The sequence below is a fragment of the Saccopteryx leptura genome, chromosome 1 (assembly GCF_036850995.1).
Source record: "Saccopteryx leptura isolate mSacLep1 chromosome 1, mSacLep1_pri_phased_curated, whole genome shotgun sequence".
NCBI classification, from domain to species: domain Eukaryota; kingdom Metazoa; phylum Chordata; class Mammalia; order Chiroptera; family Emballonuridae; genus Saccopteryx; species Saccopteryx leptura.
In genome coordinates this window covers 365,849,002-365,866,485 of record NC_089503.1, presented here as the reverse complement: position 1 = coordinate 365,866,485, position 17,484 = coordinate 365,849,002, and the positions used below count along the sequence as shown (strand labels likewise).

At 36.8% G+C, this 17,484-nt stretch overlaps 1 protein-coding gene across 2 annotated transcripts in view; it reads left to right on the top strand.

The window, feature by feature from the left end:
• HCRTR2 (hypocretin receptor 2) overlaps window positions 1–17,484 on the top strand; it is a 117,777-nt gene that overhangs the window by 76,288 nt on the left and 24,005 nt on the right. For both annotated transcript variants that reach the window (XM_066361377.1, XM_066361376.1), the window contains exons 3-4: window positions 8,233–8,476; window positions 15,669–15,784. In XM_066361377.1, the coding sequence (XP_066217474.1) occupies window positions 8,233–8,476; window positions 15,669–15,784 (360 nt within the window). The remainder of the gene's footprint in view (window positions 1–8,232; window positions 8,477–15,668; window positions 15,785–17,484) is intronic.

Sequence of the window (17,484 nt, the reverse complement as noted above, 5' to 3'; positions counted from 1 at the left end):
AAGCAAAAGTAATAATAATAATGATGATTCTAGACACTGACCTTCCACCCTTCACAAAAAGCAGCTCAAAATGTATTATAGACTGGAATGTAAAATACAAAACTATTAAAATTAGAAAATAATGTAGGAGAAAAGATAGATGTTCTTAGGTATATTGATGATATTTGAAAGCAATAATTGATAAACTGACTTTTTTTAATTAAAAACTATTGCTTGGTAAAAGATAATATCAAGAAAATAAAAAGACAAGCTATGGACTAGGAAAAAACGTATGTAAAAGAAAAACATACAGGACTGCCATTTAAAATTACAGGGAATTTGTAAAACTAGATAATAAAGAAACACACACCCCAGTTAAAAAATGGGCCGAAGGCCTTACCAAACACCACACCAAACAAGTTGGCAAAGAAGCATGTGTAAAGATGACCCTCTTCATATGACATCAGCAAAATGCTAGTTAAAACCACAATGACACGTCACTACACAACTGTTAGAGTGAATGAATTCTGGAACGCTAGCAACACCAGAAGCTGGTGAGGAAGTGGAGTAATAGGACCTCCTATCCATTGCTGCTGGTGAGAATGTAAAATGGTACAGTCACTCTGAGAGATGGTTTGATGGTTTGTTACAAAAGTAAACATAGTTCCTCCATATGATTCAGCAATTTCACTCCTTGATATTTTCCAAAGGGAGTGAAAACATATATCCACATAAACACTTGCAAACAAATGTGTGTCGGAGCTTTACTCATAATTACCAAGTTTTGGAAGCAACCAAGATGTCCTTCAGTAGATGAATGAATGAATAAGCTGTCGTACATACAGAGAACAGAATGTCACTCAGCACTAAAGAGAAATCAGCTACCAAGTCATGCAATAACAAGAAAAAACTTATTACTAAATGAAAGAAGATAATCTGAGAAGACTATATATATTTTGTATGAATCCAATAATATGACACTCTGGAAAAGGCAAAATTATGGAGAAAATAAAAATAGCAGAAGTTGTCAAGGGTTGGAAAGGATGACTAGCAGAGCACTGAGGATTTTTAAGGCAGTGCAATTATAACATATAATGGTAGACCCATGTTGTAATATTGTACATTTGTTCAAACTCATTGAATGCAGACCATCAAAAGGGAACCCTGATGTAAACCACGGACATTGGACGGTTATGATCTGTCAGTGTGGGACCATCAGTTATAACAGGTGTACCACTCTGGCGGGGAGTGTTAATAATAGGGGAACCTATGCATGTATGGGGATGGTGGTATACTGGGAATCTCTGTACCTGCTCCTAAATTTTGATGAGATCTTAAAAGTATTCAAAGTCTTGATAAAATAAAAAGTTGTAGAAGACCACAAATAGCCCATTAATAAAATTATATTAATTAGTCTTTTGGATTTAAAATGTTACAGAAATATTTGTAGCCTAATAATTTTTAATGACCTATGATACAAAGAAGTAATCATTTTTTATATCAGATTGTTGCTAGAATAGTAAGTGGGAAACAGGAAGTGGAAGTATAAGCTTCATTCCAAGCATTGTTTAACTGAGGTTAGTTTATATCAGTCGATTGAAAACTATAAAGGGGTTACAAAATAAATATAGCAACATTCTTTGAGAGGAGCAACAGAGAAAATGCCATTTAAAAAATCAGTAAGAAAAGGGTCTTTTGGTGTTTTCATGGAATCACAGGGGAAATCAAACTAGCAGAAAATTTTAATATTTCACCATCCCTGTGGTACTTCCAGCAAGCTTAGTATTTCTCTTGGTTCCAGCAACTGTCCAGGGGCACATTATGGGGATTCTCTTCAGTTTCAAGATGGCTTTAGTTCCCAGGATTTTCCCATTGCAGACAGAGACTATTTCGTGCTCTCTTTGTGAAACAGAAGATTCCCCTGTTAAGAGTAAAGTGATGAGAAAGGGGTGTGTCACCCTGTGGTAGGTGCACTCCTGCCCTGCTGCACACTGATGGCTTTGTACAGACTAGGTATTCCAGATGCAAACTACGAGCACTGGAGGACAGACTGGAAGCAGTACGAGACAGTGAGTGAGCAGTGTATGGGTCTCTCTGAAGGCTTTGACAGTAATCTCTTACAAAGCAAAATTTACCACTTCCTAAAGTTGAGGAACAGTCCTTTTCCTAATAGAGGCTGCTTCTCTATAAACAGTGTCCAGTCTAATCAACTCCTCAGCTGATCCTCTTTGCCAGAGGCCACAGAGAAAACTACTGAGTAACCACAGGGTCTGAGTCAGATGGGAGAGACTAGTTCTATGTATTACCTCATTCTACATTACTTTTTATTTTTAAGTGAGAGGAAGGGAGATAGTGAGACAGACTCCTGCATGCGCCCAAGCAGGATCCACCTGGCAACCCCCATCTGGGTTCACTGCTCAAATCAACCGAGCTATTTTTAGTACCTAAGGCTGACATGGTTGGACCAACCGAGCTATCCTCAGCTCCCGGGGCCTCACTCAAACCAACTGAGGGAAAGAGGGAGAGAAGGGGAGAGGGAGGGAAAGAAAAGCAAATAGTTGCTTCTCCTGTGTGCCCTGACTGGGAATGGAACCCAGGACGTCCATTCACTGAACTGATGCTCTATCCACTGAGCCAACTAGCCAAGGCCTCAATATTACTTCTTGATGGAAAGTTGTAAATGCACAAAAATAATGACATACTGATAAAACTATCATCTTCATATTCTCTCAATATTTATTGTATATTTTCCATAGAATTTTCCCAAATGGAATGAACAGTATCAATGGTCAATAAGCCATTCATTTAAATTTGAGTAGTTTTTTTCTCTTTAGTTTTTTTCTCTTCATTATAATACCCTGAAACTTATGGCCTTTGTCCCTAATACAATACTGATGTCCTATTCAATATTTTAAAACATATTATAAAATCCCCAGCCAAATTTTAAGATTATTTGGTTGCTAACTTTTAAAATAAGTTATAGGTTCTTTTTCTTCTCAATACAATACAATACAACCTTTAGATTTATGAGTGATGTACTATAACATTTTGTAATATGTTCAAAAATTTTTAAATCTCACAAACATAACAAATCTTGGATGAATAATTAAAATAATACTTCTGTATCTGTAATAATTCTACAAATCCAGACCATTAACCTTTACCGGGCCATTTTCTGAATAATTATCATGAGTTTCTTGAATATTTTATTTCATTTTGTTTTCTTGCACTTACAGGAGTAGTTGGCTCCTTTTCCGAGTGCCCTTTGCTTTTAAGCCACAGGAAAAGCTGTGCACAGGAGATGCTGGGAGAAGAACAAAGGCTGAGATGCAGGTGGCGGGTGCTGGGCGGTCAGACGGGCTCCCTCTCTCTCAGAACAAAGGCTGAGATGCAGGTGGCGGGTGCTGGGCGGTCAGACGGGCTCCCTCTCTCTCAGAACAAAGGCTGAGATGCAGGTGGCGGGTGCTGGGTGGTCAGACGGGCTCCCTCTCTCTCAGAACAAAGGCTGAGATGCAGGTGGCGGGTGCTGGGCGGTCAGACGGGCTCCCTCTCTCTCAGAACAAAGGCTGAGATGCAGGTGGCGGGTGCTGGGTGGTCAGACGGGCTCCCTCTCTCTCAGAACAAAGGCTGAGATGCAGGTGGCGGGTGCTGGGTGGTCAGACGGGCTCCCTCTCTCTCAGAACAAAGGCTGAGATGCAGGTGGCGGGTGCTGGGCGGTCAGACGGGCTCTCTCTCTCTCAGAACAAAGGCTGAGATGCAGGTGGCGGGTGCTGGGTGGTCAGACGGGCTCCCTCTCTCAGTCACACATTCCCACCTTCCAGGCAGTCTGGGACTGTCATCCAAATCGGTGATATGGCAAATTGTCCACTTCTCCTTGTCATGAATCTCTGAGGTCCTTCATTCATTTCTGTATACAGATATAAAACAGACTCATTCTCCACTGAAGAAAGTCTCGGATGCTCACAGGACAGGTGAAAGATCACCCTGATAGCAGGAGAAAGTGACATCGTCTCTGTTCACTTCATTCATAACATTCATAAGCCCCACTAGATTCATTTTTTAAAAAAAATGTTTTAAATTGATTTTCGAGAGAGAGGGGAAGGGAGAAAGATTGCCGGGGTCCAGTCCCGGGGGGAAGGATCCAGGGGTCCCACAGGAAGAGACGGCGTCGGCACGAATCGAGTGAGAGAGCCGAATTCTTTTCTTTCTCTTTATTCTCCGGTTAGCATTTACTGCCAGGCATCTCTGCCAAATGCTGGTCTAGCTTTCTTTTTATGCACACACACTAAGTTACAATCACATGGTATTCAGAATACATTGATCAATCATTGTTTTTGTATCACTATGCTTACATTTTTTAGGTAACTATAAATCAGGTGGTAAGTCATTCAAAGTACAGTTATACAATCACTTGAACAGCAATAACAATGTTGGTACAGACTTCTAAAAGGTCAGTACTGAATAACAACTCTACCTTACCTATGATGCTATTGTCTAATCAAATTTTATTTATTACTATATTCATACTCTAGTAAAGTTCTAACTTTATTCTTCTCAAAGTGTTCCACCACCTGCAGGTCAGGTAAGCAAGAAGAATGGAAAGTTTCTTTACTCTACTACATGAAAAGGCTAGGGAGGAAAAGTGATGAATTAAGTGAAGGCTGAAAGGTGCTCTGTGTATAGTTACTGTTTCCTACCTATTCATAAGTCACAATCTATTCTTTCTAACATGATTAATAAGAAGAAGTTCTCCTACCAACTTAACCCTTTATGAGGGATATCATAGCCAGCCTCTTATGTCTATGAGCCCAGTTCAAGGGGCTTACAGACTTTTCTGTGGAACTCACACCCTCTGTCTCATTTCCAAAGAAATTACTATGAATCTACAGGGAAAGCACGGTACTATTATCCCTGTGCCATAAATGATAGCACACACCCAGAAAAGGGGGGATATAAGGCCAGATTAATTCAAAAAGGTCAAAAGGGGGAAGTATCGTTGTGCCTCTCCTCTGCGGTGACTTTGTCAACCCGCAGCTGTTAGTCTTCACTGCGGTGACTTTATTAACCAGCAGCCATTGGTCTTCTTCTGCTGTGACTTTGTCAACCAGCAGTTGTGGATCTTCTTCTGCTGTGACCTTGTTAGCCAGCACTAGTGGATCGGCTCCCGACAAAAGATACAGTGATTTGTTGTTCCACCCATTTATACATTCATTGGTTGATTCCTGTATGTGCCCTGATTGGGGATTGAACCCACAACCCTGATGCATCAGGATGATGCTCGAACCAAATGAGCTACCTGGCTAGGACTAGATTTATTTTCAAATGATTAGCTGTCTCGTTAATTTGATCTAATATCAAACTTTAAATGAAAAAGGCACCCAGAACTGCACTCCCAGAAGTGAAAGGCAGCACAAAAACTCTCATTGATAATCACTTATGAAAAGTTGAAATTTTACATCCCCCCAAAATAATGTAAATAGTATATACCAGCAAATATAGTCATAAAAAAGTAAACATTAATTCATTTGTTGCCAAGGTCCATATAGTGGATTCTATTGCTGGATCAGCCATACCAGCTTAGCTTCTCACATTGTTATGTAACAGAAGGCACTGCGCTTTGGCTAACTGTTAGTACTGAATGGCAGTTTTTCAAGTGAACTGTTCTGAATTGATTATTATTATCTACAGTAGAGGGAGATACTAGAAATGTATTTATAATTTGAACTTGTTATGTCTATCTCATTCATCCACATTGATTGGAATTCATGCATAATAAAGCACTAAGTCTTGTTGAACATTTCACAATTCTAATTTCTTAACTGGCTAAAGATAGCTCTGGCCCAGTAGTTATAAAAGGTCACTGTTCAGATCTACACTGTAACAATTCTACACCCAAGTTAGTGTTAGAGAGAGAGAAAGAGAGAGAGAGAGAGAGAGAGAGAGAAAGAGGAGAGAGAGAGAGGGACAGACAGACAGGAAGGGAGATAGATGAGAAGCATCAACTTATAGTTGTGGTACCTTAGTTGTTCACTGACTGCTTATTCATACATACCTTGACCAGAGGGCTTCAGCTGAGCCAGTGACCCCTTGCTCAAGCCAGCAACCATAGGGTCATGATCATGATCACAAGCTCAAGCTGGTGAGCCTGAGCTCAAGCTGGCAACCTCAGAGTTGCAATCTGGGACCTCAGCATCTCAGATCGATGATCTATCCACTGTGCAACCACTGATAAGGCCAAGTTAGCAATATTATTGAGGGGCTTTGGGTGCTTGATATATTGGCAGGGAAGTGATGGAGTTTGGGAAGAGAAGGGGATTGGTTTGGAAAAGAAATTTGAATGCATGCTAAGGTAGCACCAAGGAATTCCCAGGAGTCATCAGCTCTTCTAAGCCTACTCTGGTAGAGGTCAGTCCTTTAAGATTATACTTAAAATAAAATTAACCTCCAAGAATTTAATGTCGTTAAAGTTAAGTAAAGCTTTCTATGACTGTTCTTTACCGAAATATGTTCTGTTTCAATTAAAAGCTGGAACTCCAAGCTCAAGAATGAAATAAAATTGATAATCTAATCATCCTTTTCATTGCCATAATCATCAGAAGTTAACAATAAACACACATCATTTATATTCCAGCCTAAGGTTAAACACTGCACATCTCAGTTGGTTTTCCCTACTATTGACATCCAGTTTTACAGATGAGAAAACTGAGATATAGAGAGGTTAAGGAACTTACCAAGATCACACATTCATCAAGTGAGATAGGACTCGTGCCCAGAAAGCCTGGTTGCATAATGACTGCCTTTCCCAGAGAGAAGCAAAGCAATGAGTGGCCGGAATCTTATCCTGTTGGGTTCACTCACTTAACAGGAAAGAGAGACAACACATACGTATTAGGCCTAAAGTAATGGGAGTGACCCGCCCTTGCACAGCTAGCTAGTAGGAGAATGAGAATAGATAGGTCACCCTGATGCTTAACCCAGAATTATTTCTCTTCATATGCACCTATATTCAATGCATCAGCAAAGAAGGTCCTAATGTAAGTAAGAAGCAGAGATACCTGCCCTTCCAGGTATTGTAGGATCAGTCCAACTAGAAAAGAAAAAAGAGAAAGATGACTGGACAGCATCTGGTAACTCAGCTTGAGGCTTGCAACTATTTATTAACTCATATATATATATTATTTATATATATTAATTCATATATATATATATGAAACACATAAAACTCTGATGACTCAGTGGTGGAGAAAGAAAAATATAGTAGCAATTCCTTTTGCTGTGGAGTTTTGTTCCACTAGAAAAGACAGATAATAAATTAATTAATTAAAGTAATTGTATGTAAGTACTGGAAAAGTAAATAGAAATTTATAATTAAAAATAACAGAAGAGAGAATGAGACTTTGTTTTAAAGATGGGAGTTTGAGAGTGATATCAGAATCAATGATTCATCCAGTATAGGAGACTAAATGTATTTGTATAAACTGATCATGTGGGGTGTTGCCATACTTAACACATTTCTTTAATATTTCCTTAAATTTCCCAATTAAAATGTCATTGATGATGTTATTAATTATGGAAATCTAGACTAGGTAAATTTACCTGAATTTTAGAAGCAAGTTGCTTATCCTGCTGTGAGCAAACTATGGTAAAAAGATCTGTATACAGAATTTTCTTTTAACATAACTAATACCTTTCTTTGGCCTTCAACATGTTGGAAGGGAACTGATATACAAATAGGCTTTATTATTCCAAAAGATTAAATGAGCTACTCATAATTCAAAAATGCCAATTAAATGTAACTACAATCAAATTCCTATGTGATCATTTAAAAGGAAGACATGTCAGATTATTCTCTAGAGGTGAAAGACAGTTTTCTAGTTCAGAGTAAACATATGCATTTTATTTTTTCCAGTTGAGCCAATGATTTCCTCTATCAGTGGAAAAGTTTCAAGATAATATCATGATAGCAATCATTCAAAGACTACCAGATTATAAATGAAAACATTTGGCATAAAAAAAGGTTACAATCATAGTATCTTTTCTATTTGTCATAAGAAATATGTTTTCTCCTAATACATTTTAATATATATATTTTGGAAGAGCTATTTTAATTGGAAAGCACTCCATGAGGTGCTTTTGGGTTTTTTTCGGGGGGAGGGCAACTTTAAATATGGTTATTTGTTGTAATAAGGTAAGAATATTGAGCGTGATCCGTTTGGTACCGGTGCTTGTCTCTGACTGTGTCCTTTGCCCTAGACCGTGTCAGTGTCGGTGTCCGTGCTCACTCTGAGCTGCATCGCCTTGGATCGATGGTACGCCATCTGTCACCCTTTGATGTTCAAGAGCACAGCCAAGCGGGCCCGGAACAGCATCGTCATCATCTGGATTGTCTCCTGCATTATAATGATCCCTCAGGCCATCGTCATGGAGTGCAACACCCTGATCCCCGGATTAGCCAATAAAACCATCCTGTTCACAGTGTGTGACGAGACCTGGGGAGGTCAGTACCTGGGGACCCCCTAGCTGACATTTCTGTTACAGCTGTACGCTGAACGTTTCATTTGCATAGCCATGGTAAAGCTGGCCTTGTCTATTTCACTGGCGTTTGCTGGTATAGTGTTGTCAAAGCATGAACACCAAGTTGAAACTGGAAGTAGGTTCACCGAATAACTTTATCTGTCTTGGTCCTTTAGAACTGCTCTGCTTTGTTATCCAGTTTTCAGATAGGCAATGAAAGGAGTTTATTCCACAATTCAGATCAGGGCATGCTAGTTCTTCTTAAATTTTCTAAAACAAAATGGACTCTTTTATATGAATCCAAGTATGCCTTCTGCAACCGGTGTGTATTTTATAAGACGGTACAACATTATATTGCCTACAGTGTCAAGTTCCCTAATGGGCTTCAAACACAAATGAATTTTTCATTTGGTAACCATGTCCTGCCTAGAAACATTCCTGGAGTCGAGAGTGTGAACCTATGCTCTTCTCTGTGTCCAAGTATCTAAATTTATTTTCTCTGTCCATAACATATTAAATTGATAAAAAGTTATCACTGGCATAAGTCTTCTATAATTTAAGAATAATGTAAATTGTGAATCTTTTTCTTCCCCATCTGATATGGATGGTAGTAAAGTTTACGTAAGCAGAAGCTCGGAGGTCCCCTGCTCTTTAGGTCCAAAGCTCTCAGTGGCAGTCTTTGAGACTTTTCTGTAACCGTGGAAACACTTCTATCATTTCCTTATGACGGCACAAATCTGAACCCAGCAATGAATGACGGGAAATAAAATAATCTTGCATTTCAGCATAGCATGCACTAGTTACATAATTTTTGCATAAAATTTGAAAAAAAAAATGTCTTCTTCTGAATAAGTATGTAACAATGGGCCAGAATTATGGAATTGAAACATTTAGGAAAGCATGTATCCAAAAACAAGCAGTGCCCTGGAGGGCTGCTCATGAATCCATTAAATGCCAGTCTCTGCATTTTTAAATTTATGTTAGCACTTACCCTGGTACTTTTATTGAAGCACTGAAAAAAGAAAAAGTTCATAACCAAAAAATTAGGCAGACGCTTTCACTACAGTAAGATAAAATTTAAAAGATGCTAGGATAACTTTGTACATTATCTAAATTTCTGTAATTAAAATGTCACAGTTTGCTTTTTCTTTTTTTTTTTTTTTCTTTTTTGTATTTTTCTGAAGCTGGAAACGGGGAGGCAGTCAGACAGACTCCCACATGTGCCCGACCGGGATCCACCTAGCACGCCCACCAGGGGGCGATGCTCTGCCCATCCGGGGCTTCGCTGCTCTGTTGCGACCAGAGCCATTCTAGCGCCTGAGGCAGAGGCCATGGAGCCATCCCCAGTGCCCCGGCCATCTTTGCTCCAATAGAGCCTTGGCTGCTGGAGGGGAAGAGAGAGAGAGGAAGGAGAGGGGGAAGGGTGGAGAAGCAGATGGGTGCTTCTCCTGTGTGCCCTGGCCGGGAATCAAACCCGGGATTTCCACACGCCAGGTCGACGCTCTACCACTGAGCCAACCGGCCAGGGCCACAGTTTGCTTTTTCTATTGCCTCGTATATTAAATATCCTTTTCGTTGCTGAGATTTAGTCTTTTTTTCTAACATTTGGACAAAGTTTAAAGAAGGGCTAACATTTCAGCAAAGCATTATAGATGAGTAGGGATTCATCAGACAAAGGAGAGGAAAAGAGATGTCTGAGGAAGCAAGAAAACCCACACAATGGGCGCCATCACTGGCAGGAGAGAGGAAGAGGATATTCACGGACAGTTTCAGGAATGCAGGGTTATGTAGATTGGTGAATCGTTTTTAGAAGGAAGGTGGGTTGGAGACCGATTGTGGTACGTCTCTTGTGCAATTGCTTTACAATGAGTTATATTTGGAAACGACCTCAAGATCTCTTGGTCAGATACTTTAGTTAATTCATGACAGCTCTATCATAAACTGTTTACTCAATATTATAAAGCAAACAAGTACATCCAACCTTTCCACTCAAATTTGAGATTCTTTAAGTTTATGGAGATGGTTATTAGATAAAACACCCATCTACTATTCAATATGTGTCAGTAATATCTTTACTGAAGTATTTTAGTAGTTTTATTTATGTTTGTAGGCAGTTTTTATAAACTTTTTCTTTTTTATGTTGTCTTGAATAATCAATCATTAATTCACATTAACAGAAAGTTTGTAAAGATAGGGAATCTTGACAGTTATGGTTAAGTAAAGAGCCATATCACTTTCTAATTCTTTTTTTGAGCAATGAGTATATAAAACTCATTTCAAGCTTGAGTATTTTTATTATCTAGCTCTAGCAGGGACATTGAAAAAAAAAACAATGATTTTTGAATACTTAAAGATCCAAACTGAGCCTTCAGAAGTCATTTAGGAAAACTATTTAAAAGTGATTTTATATTAGCTCGTAATCACTTAAAATGATTATAAAGGCTAACATTAGATGGTACTAAATTGAATTTGATCACTCTCAAAATCAAACAGTAAATCTATTAAATTAGCTTTTCAAATATTAAATAAAATTTTTAGTCACAAGGTTTTCAGGAAGACTAAAATAATTCAAGTCAGAGTTTTCTTTTTACTTATTAGACATTTAGTGAACAATAATTTTATATAGCATAGGCTTTATTAATTTATGCTATTTATAAATCCATGTTCAACTCAAAATATTATACCTCAGACACATGTGTGATACTTACAATCTGAAAACATCATAGGAGTCATATTTTACAGTGTCAGCTCTCTAAAGTTTAACATCTTTGAAGTCTAAATACTATTTAGTACAACTTTTAAAAAATGTGTTTTAAACTGTGTTTCTTCTCTTTATCCTAAGTTATATCAATATAGAGTTATTACAAATAATATATAATATAATATATATATAATGTTATAAAAGCAGTGATATCATAATTGTCTCACAACCAATATTACAGTCAGTAACATTAAATCTTATTTATAAAATAAGAGTCAATAAACAATGTAATCACTTGATTCATATCTATCAAATTGCCTTCTAGAAAGTCTAGTAAAAGCTGTCTCATTCAATGTGCAAAATAACTGAGAACTCTGTCTTTTGAAAAGTAGTACCAGAAAGAGGTACTATGAAACTCATATTTATTATTGTCCATAGCTTTTCAGAAAAATAAAACACAAATCATAACTTTTGGCAGTCACACATGACAAAAACAAAATGTATTAATATTTATTTTAATGCGGTTGGCTCAGTGGTGGAGCATCAGCCTGGTGTGCAGGAGTCCCGGGTTCGATTCCCGGCCAGGGCACACAGGAAAAGCACCCATCTGCTTCTCCACCCCTCCCCCTCTCTGTCTTTCTCTTCCCCTCCCGCAGCCAAGGCTCCATTGGAGCAAAGTTGGCCCGGGTGCTGAGGATGGCTCTGTGGCCTCTGCCTCAGGCACTAGAATGGCTCTGGTTGCAACAAAGCAACGCCCCAGATAGGCAGAGCATCGCCCCCTGGTGGGCATGCTGGGTGGATCCCAGTTGGGTGCATGAGGGAGTCTGTCTGACTGCCTCCCCGTTTCCAGCTTCAGAAAAATGCAAAAAAAATAAATAAATAAAAAATAAATAAAAAAAAAAAGCTAGTAACCAAAAAAAAAAAAATTATTTTAATGATCTTAAAATATGTCTGTGTATATGTTTATTGTTTGCTTCAGTCCAATCCATTTATACTTCTAAAATTTAAAAATTCTTCCATAATTATATCCATACTTTCTTGATTTCTTGGCTTATAAATGCATAGTTTTACAGAATGGATTCTATGGGAGGAAAGCAACTTTACTTTTATGCTCAGTCAAAAATATTGTGTCATTATTCAGCCATCCAGTGTTTAATGAGCATGCATTATTTGTCAAACATTGTTTTGGACACTAGGAATTCATAATCTCTTTCCTTTTGAATTTTATTGCCAAACTGTTCTTTAGTGGTCTGAAAAGCCATAATAATGAATCTCTTCTTTACAGCCATATTCATTATGTCAACTGGTCTTCTGTGAGATTTTGAAAATATAAAAATATGTATGTATCTGTATTAATAGGAACATTTATTAAAATATTTATTAAGGAGAAAATAAAATATATTAAAGATTCGGGTAAACTTTAATGGAGCCATGAACTTTGATAAAGCAGTCCAAATTAAATACTTGGCAATTATTTTTAATTTACTTGTCCATTAAATCCCTGATAGGTGTACCATAAAGGAGCAAATGTTTGTGATTTTTAGATAATTAGATTAACATGTTCACTCAAAAATTGGCCTAGTTCATCTAAAAGAAATTATGTTTTATCTAATGTAATCTTCCTTTTTCTGTGTGAGTGTGTGGAGACAGAGAGAGGGACAGATAGGGTCAGACAGGCAGGAAGGGAGAGAGATGAGAAGCATCAATTCTTCATTGCAGCTCCTTAGTTGTTCATCAATTGCTTTCTCATATGTGCCTTGACCAGAAGGCTACAGCAGACAGAGTGACCCCTTGCTTAAGCCAGCAAGCTTGGGCTCAGGCTGTTGAACCTTGCTCAAACCAGATGAGCCCAAACTCAAGCTGGCAACCTTGGCTTTTGAACCTGGGTCCTCTGCATCCCAGTCCAACACTCTATCCACTGTGCCACCACCTGATCAGGCTAATGTATTATTTTTTAATCTCTGATTTCAAAGCTGAAATAAGTATCCACACTTGCTCCTTATTTGTTCATTTTATACCTACAAAAGAATTTATTCAGATATGCTTATTCACCAGTTGAGTAGAAACACAAATTTTTAATGGTTGTCAGTCTCCAAAATGCTATTTTCTAATTTAGGTTATCTTTAAGTAGAACAAATTATATGTAACTATATTAAGTTATACATAAATATTTTAAAATATATTTAAGAAATTACTCAAGTGTAGAGAGACTAAAAATATAGTTTCAACACATACAATTAAAGTTTTCAATGGCATTTCTGGATTTCCAATTAGTTTAGAGTTTAAGCATGAAATGATGAATTTAAGATTATATGTTACCCCTATTACCTCTAATAATCTCTTTATTAATACAGCCTCTCCTCTTCTGAAAATATAATTTTTTCTTTATCAACTTTTCTGTATGGGTGTTCATTATCATCATATGCATTTACCAGCCAAGTAAATATTTTTTTCCAACTATTTATATAAATATGTCGACATCTGAATGAGCTTTCTCTCCCATCCATTTAAAACTTCAAACTCTTATTCCAGTGATGGTATCCATAGCTGCAGTTTGAATAAAAAAATATGTCCATCACGCACTCAATTTAGTCTGAGGCAGACATCAAGGCTTCACAGGTATGTAAGCTTCAAAGCTATATTTTTATGTGGGAAGCTCATGTGACACCTTCTTCAAAACAAACAACAGTTCAAAGCTACTTGGGTGCCTGGAAAGTGCTGAAGTCACTCTCCAGTTTCTTTGAAATTGGCTCACCAAATGCTGCTCAGACTGGAGCACTTCAAAGAAAAAGGCTGTTTGTTATTCCTCCAGTCAGGTGCTTGAATTCTTTCACTTTTTATGTAGCTGGCCTGTTTCACAGGAGAAACTTGAAAGGGAGTTAGAAACTGATGAGCTAGTGTGAGCCACTTGGACCACAGAGAAACTAAAAATGACACATTTGGGCTCTTGGACCCCTTAGCAAGACATGTACTTTGTTGTTCCCTCTGAAGAGTCTGATAGAAATGATCTATCAGAGTAAAAAGACAAGACAGAGTTTGTGAAGAAAGAATAAGGTGAATATTAAACTCAATCAACTCTAGAAGATAAAGACTATGAAATCAAGTAGAGGACATTCAACTCAAAGATATGTTTAAAATCTACTCAGTAAGAATTAATTGAATGATTGTTCAATAACTGTTATCATTAGAATGGTGATCGTTGCAATCATTATTAGTTGATCCTGACTGTAAATTGCCCTGACCACATTTGATAGCATAAATGAATCTTCATGCATCTACACACTGTTTCTGAAGTAATAAAAATAATAAAATGCATGGAGGTAATAGAATTATCCCTCAATGATAGTATGAAACCAACTTCATTGCCAATATCGAAGTCAAAATAACTTGGATAGTGTTTAGAAGTGAATAAAAAAAAACCCTTTGTTTTGTTAGCTTTCAGTTAGAATTATATCTAATTTTTACATTTAATATCCATGGAATTCATGTAGAATATTTTGATTTTTGTTTTACATTTAAGTAAAAGTAACTGAATCACTGTAGTATATTTATATACTAGTAAAAGGTACATATTATTTTAAGTATGTAAAAAGTCAGTAATGGATCTATTTTAGAAAATCAAAAACAATAAATGTTAAGCCACAATGCCATAATAAATGCCTAATCTGTGATAGGTATCACTTGGGTTCATAGGATTAATGTTACATAAGAAATAACTATAACCCTAGAGATGCTTAGGACTAAAAACTGAGATGGACATAAAAAGAAAATACCCTGTTTTAAATACTAACTTAAAAAAAAACCCAAATCTCATTTCTATTAGAAGTATATGCATACATACATATACAAACACAACATACTTAAAAATTAATTTTCTATATGTACCAGTAAGTCGACCAAAAGAAGTGTATCATTAAATGTTTTCTGTATTTATTTCTTTGATTTTTTTTTTTTATACCCAAAGGCATAGCTTGGAATAGCATCCCATTTCTCAGGAAAATTATATTCTAATGAAGAGGAATCAACTGAGTTTACATTTTCTTGCTATTTTAACAAAAGCATTAGTAATTGTTTCGATCGAGTTATGTCCATTCTTGTAAATGCAAGTATAGGACAATCCAAATTAATTTTTATCAATTAGCCACATGCAATCAAAACAAAACTGGGCTTTTTGATAAATGAACATTGATTGGCTAGACTCTGGCAGCACAAATTAAGAAATAGCCTATTATTATTCCATTATTCCTCTCTGAGTACATTAAGTAAGATTAAGACATCACATTAAGTATATATGTATGTATATATACTGAATAAATGTAAGTAGTTAATATTGTACATTATTTTCCCTTTTTTGCATATATGTGCCAGTGAAATACAGAAGGTAAATCTGTATTTGGAAAGAAAAGCACTGACAAAGTAACCTTTAACAGTATCTATGAATTACAAGATTTTATTATTTTGACTGTCATTCCAGGTGAAATTTACCCCAAGATGTATCACATCTGTTTCTTTCTGGTGACATACATGGCACCACTGTGTCTCATGGTGTTGGCCTATCTGCAAATATTTCGCAAACTCTGGTGCCGACAGGTATGTATTTCAAATCATTTCTTTGTATTTTCTTCAGGATGTGCTTAAAAACAAAAGTTAAGAGCATATTGAACCACCATAGTATGCTTAGCAAAAGCTTGTGTATGTTTTTGAAATAATGAGGCTCTAGCCTTGGCAATATGTCTGTGCATTTTTAGGGTGACGTGTAGGGAATGTATTTTATGAATTACCTTAATGACTTTAAATATAAATCTCTGTGATTAACTGGCTTTTTTTTTTCTAGAACTAATATTATAAATTTTACTTATGAGGAATAACAAATTAAAATTTTATTAAAATTTCCTGAGATTGTAAATAAAAAAATTATATTCATGATGAGATTTATGTAATACATTTTTATTATATGGGTTAAATCTCCAACTTCAAGGTGTTTTTTGTTTATTATAACAGAAGAATCAAGCAGAATTTAATGTTTTAGAAACTATTTATAGTGCTGATTTAGGAGTGCTAAAATTTGTTAGATAGTGTTGCTTTTTCCACTTAATGTATTCATTCACTCAGTATTCATCAAATATTTATTTGTATTAATTTTGTATGCGTATCTGATTAAAAGATAAAGTCTTTGTCACTGATGAATTCATAGTGTATGAGAGGGAAACAGTCAGATGCAGAGTAGAAATTACCTTAATAAATATAAGCACAGAAAACCAGAGGAACATTTAGTGGAGGGGGCCTAATTCAAAGCAGGCAGCATTTAAGCCGAACACTAATTTGTAGGATATCACCAACAAACACATGTAGTAGTCTAAAGAGGCAGAGACAAAGGATGTAGCTCAGTCTCTTATATTGGTAAATTGTACATCAAAATGATATATTACTTACAGATGTTTATCTCTGTCTCTAAATATATATATTGCCAGTATTTTGAGCTTACCTGGTTTGTGAAAAGCGATTCCCTTAGTTGGCTTGCTCTGACATGTTTTACCCAGCTGAAAGAACTTACTGGCCCACTTCAATTCACTGAAATAATTTTTAAAAACGTATTTGGTCTCTGGCTGAGGATGAGTCTTAATTTGGATCTTCTTCAACTTTGTTATTCAAAGCAATTTCCAAGATCATCTTTTAGTGGTTGAATATGAGCAGCAGTTGCATTTTTCAATCTCATGTGTCTCATAATTCCAAATTCTTTCTTTTCCACTATTTTTGTAAAGCAGTACTTTCTTGTGTGATCTTATAATGCAACCTGTACTGATTCTTATTAGCATTTTGTTACCCGATGTTTTTAACTAAAGTAATAAATGTGTACACTGTATAATAAAAGTGATAATTTTCAAGATCCTATTGATGGATTTGCTCAGAAATCTCCACCTGACCATGAAGCCAATGCCACATATTATAGTCTATTTGTTACTATTGTATCCCATTTCTTTTCTTTTTTTTTTTTTTCTGAAGTGAGAAGCGGGGAGGCAGAGAGACAGACACTCCCATGCGCCCTACCAGGATCCACCCAGCATGCCCACCAGGGGGCGATGCTCTGCCCATCTGGGCTGTTGCTCTGTTATAACCAGAGGCATTCTAGCACCTGAGACAGAGTCCATGGAGCCATCCTCAGCACCTGGGCCAACTTTAGTCCAATGGAGCCTTGGCTGCACAGGAGGGAAAGCGAGAGATAGAGAGAAAGGAGAGGGGGAAGGGTGGAGAAGCAGATGGGTGCTTCTCCTGTGTGCTCTGGCCAGGAA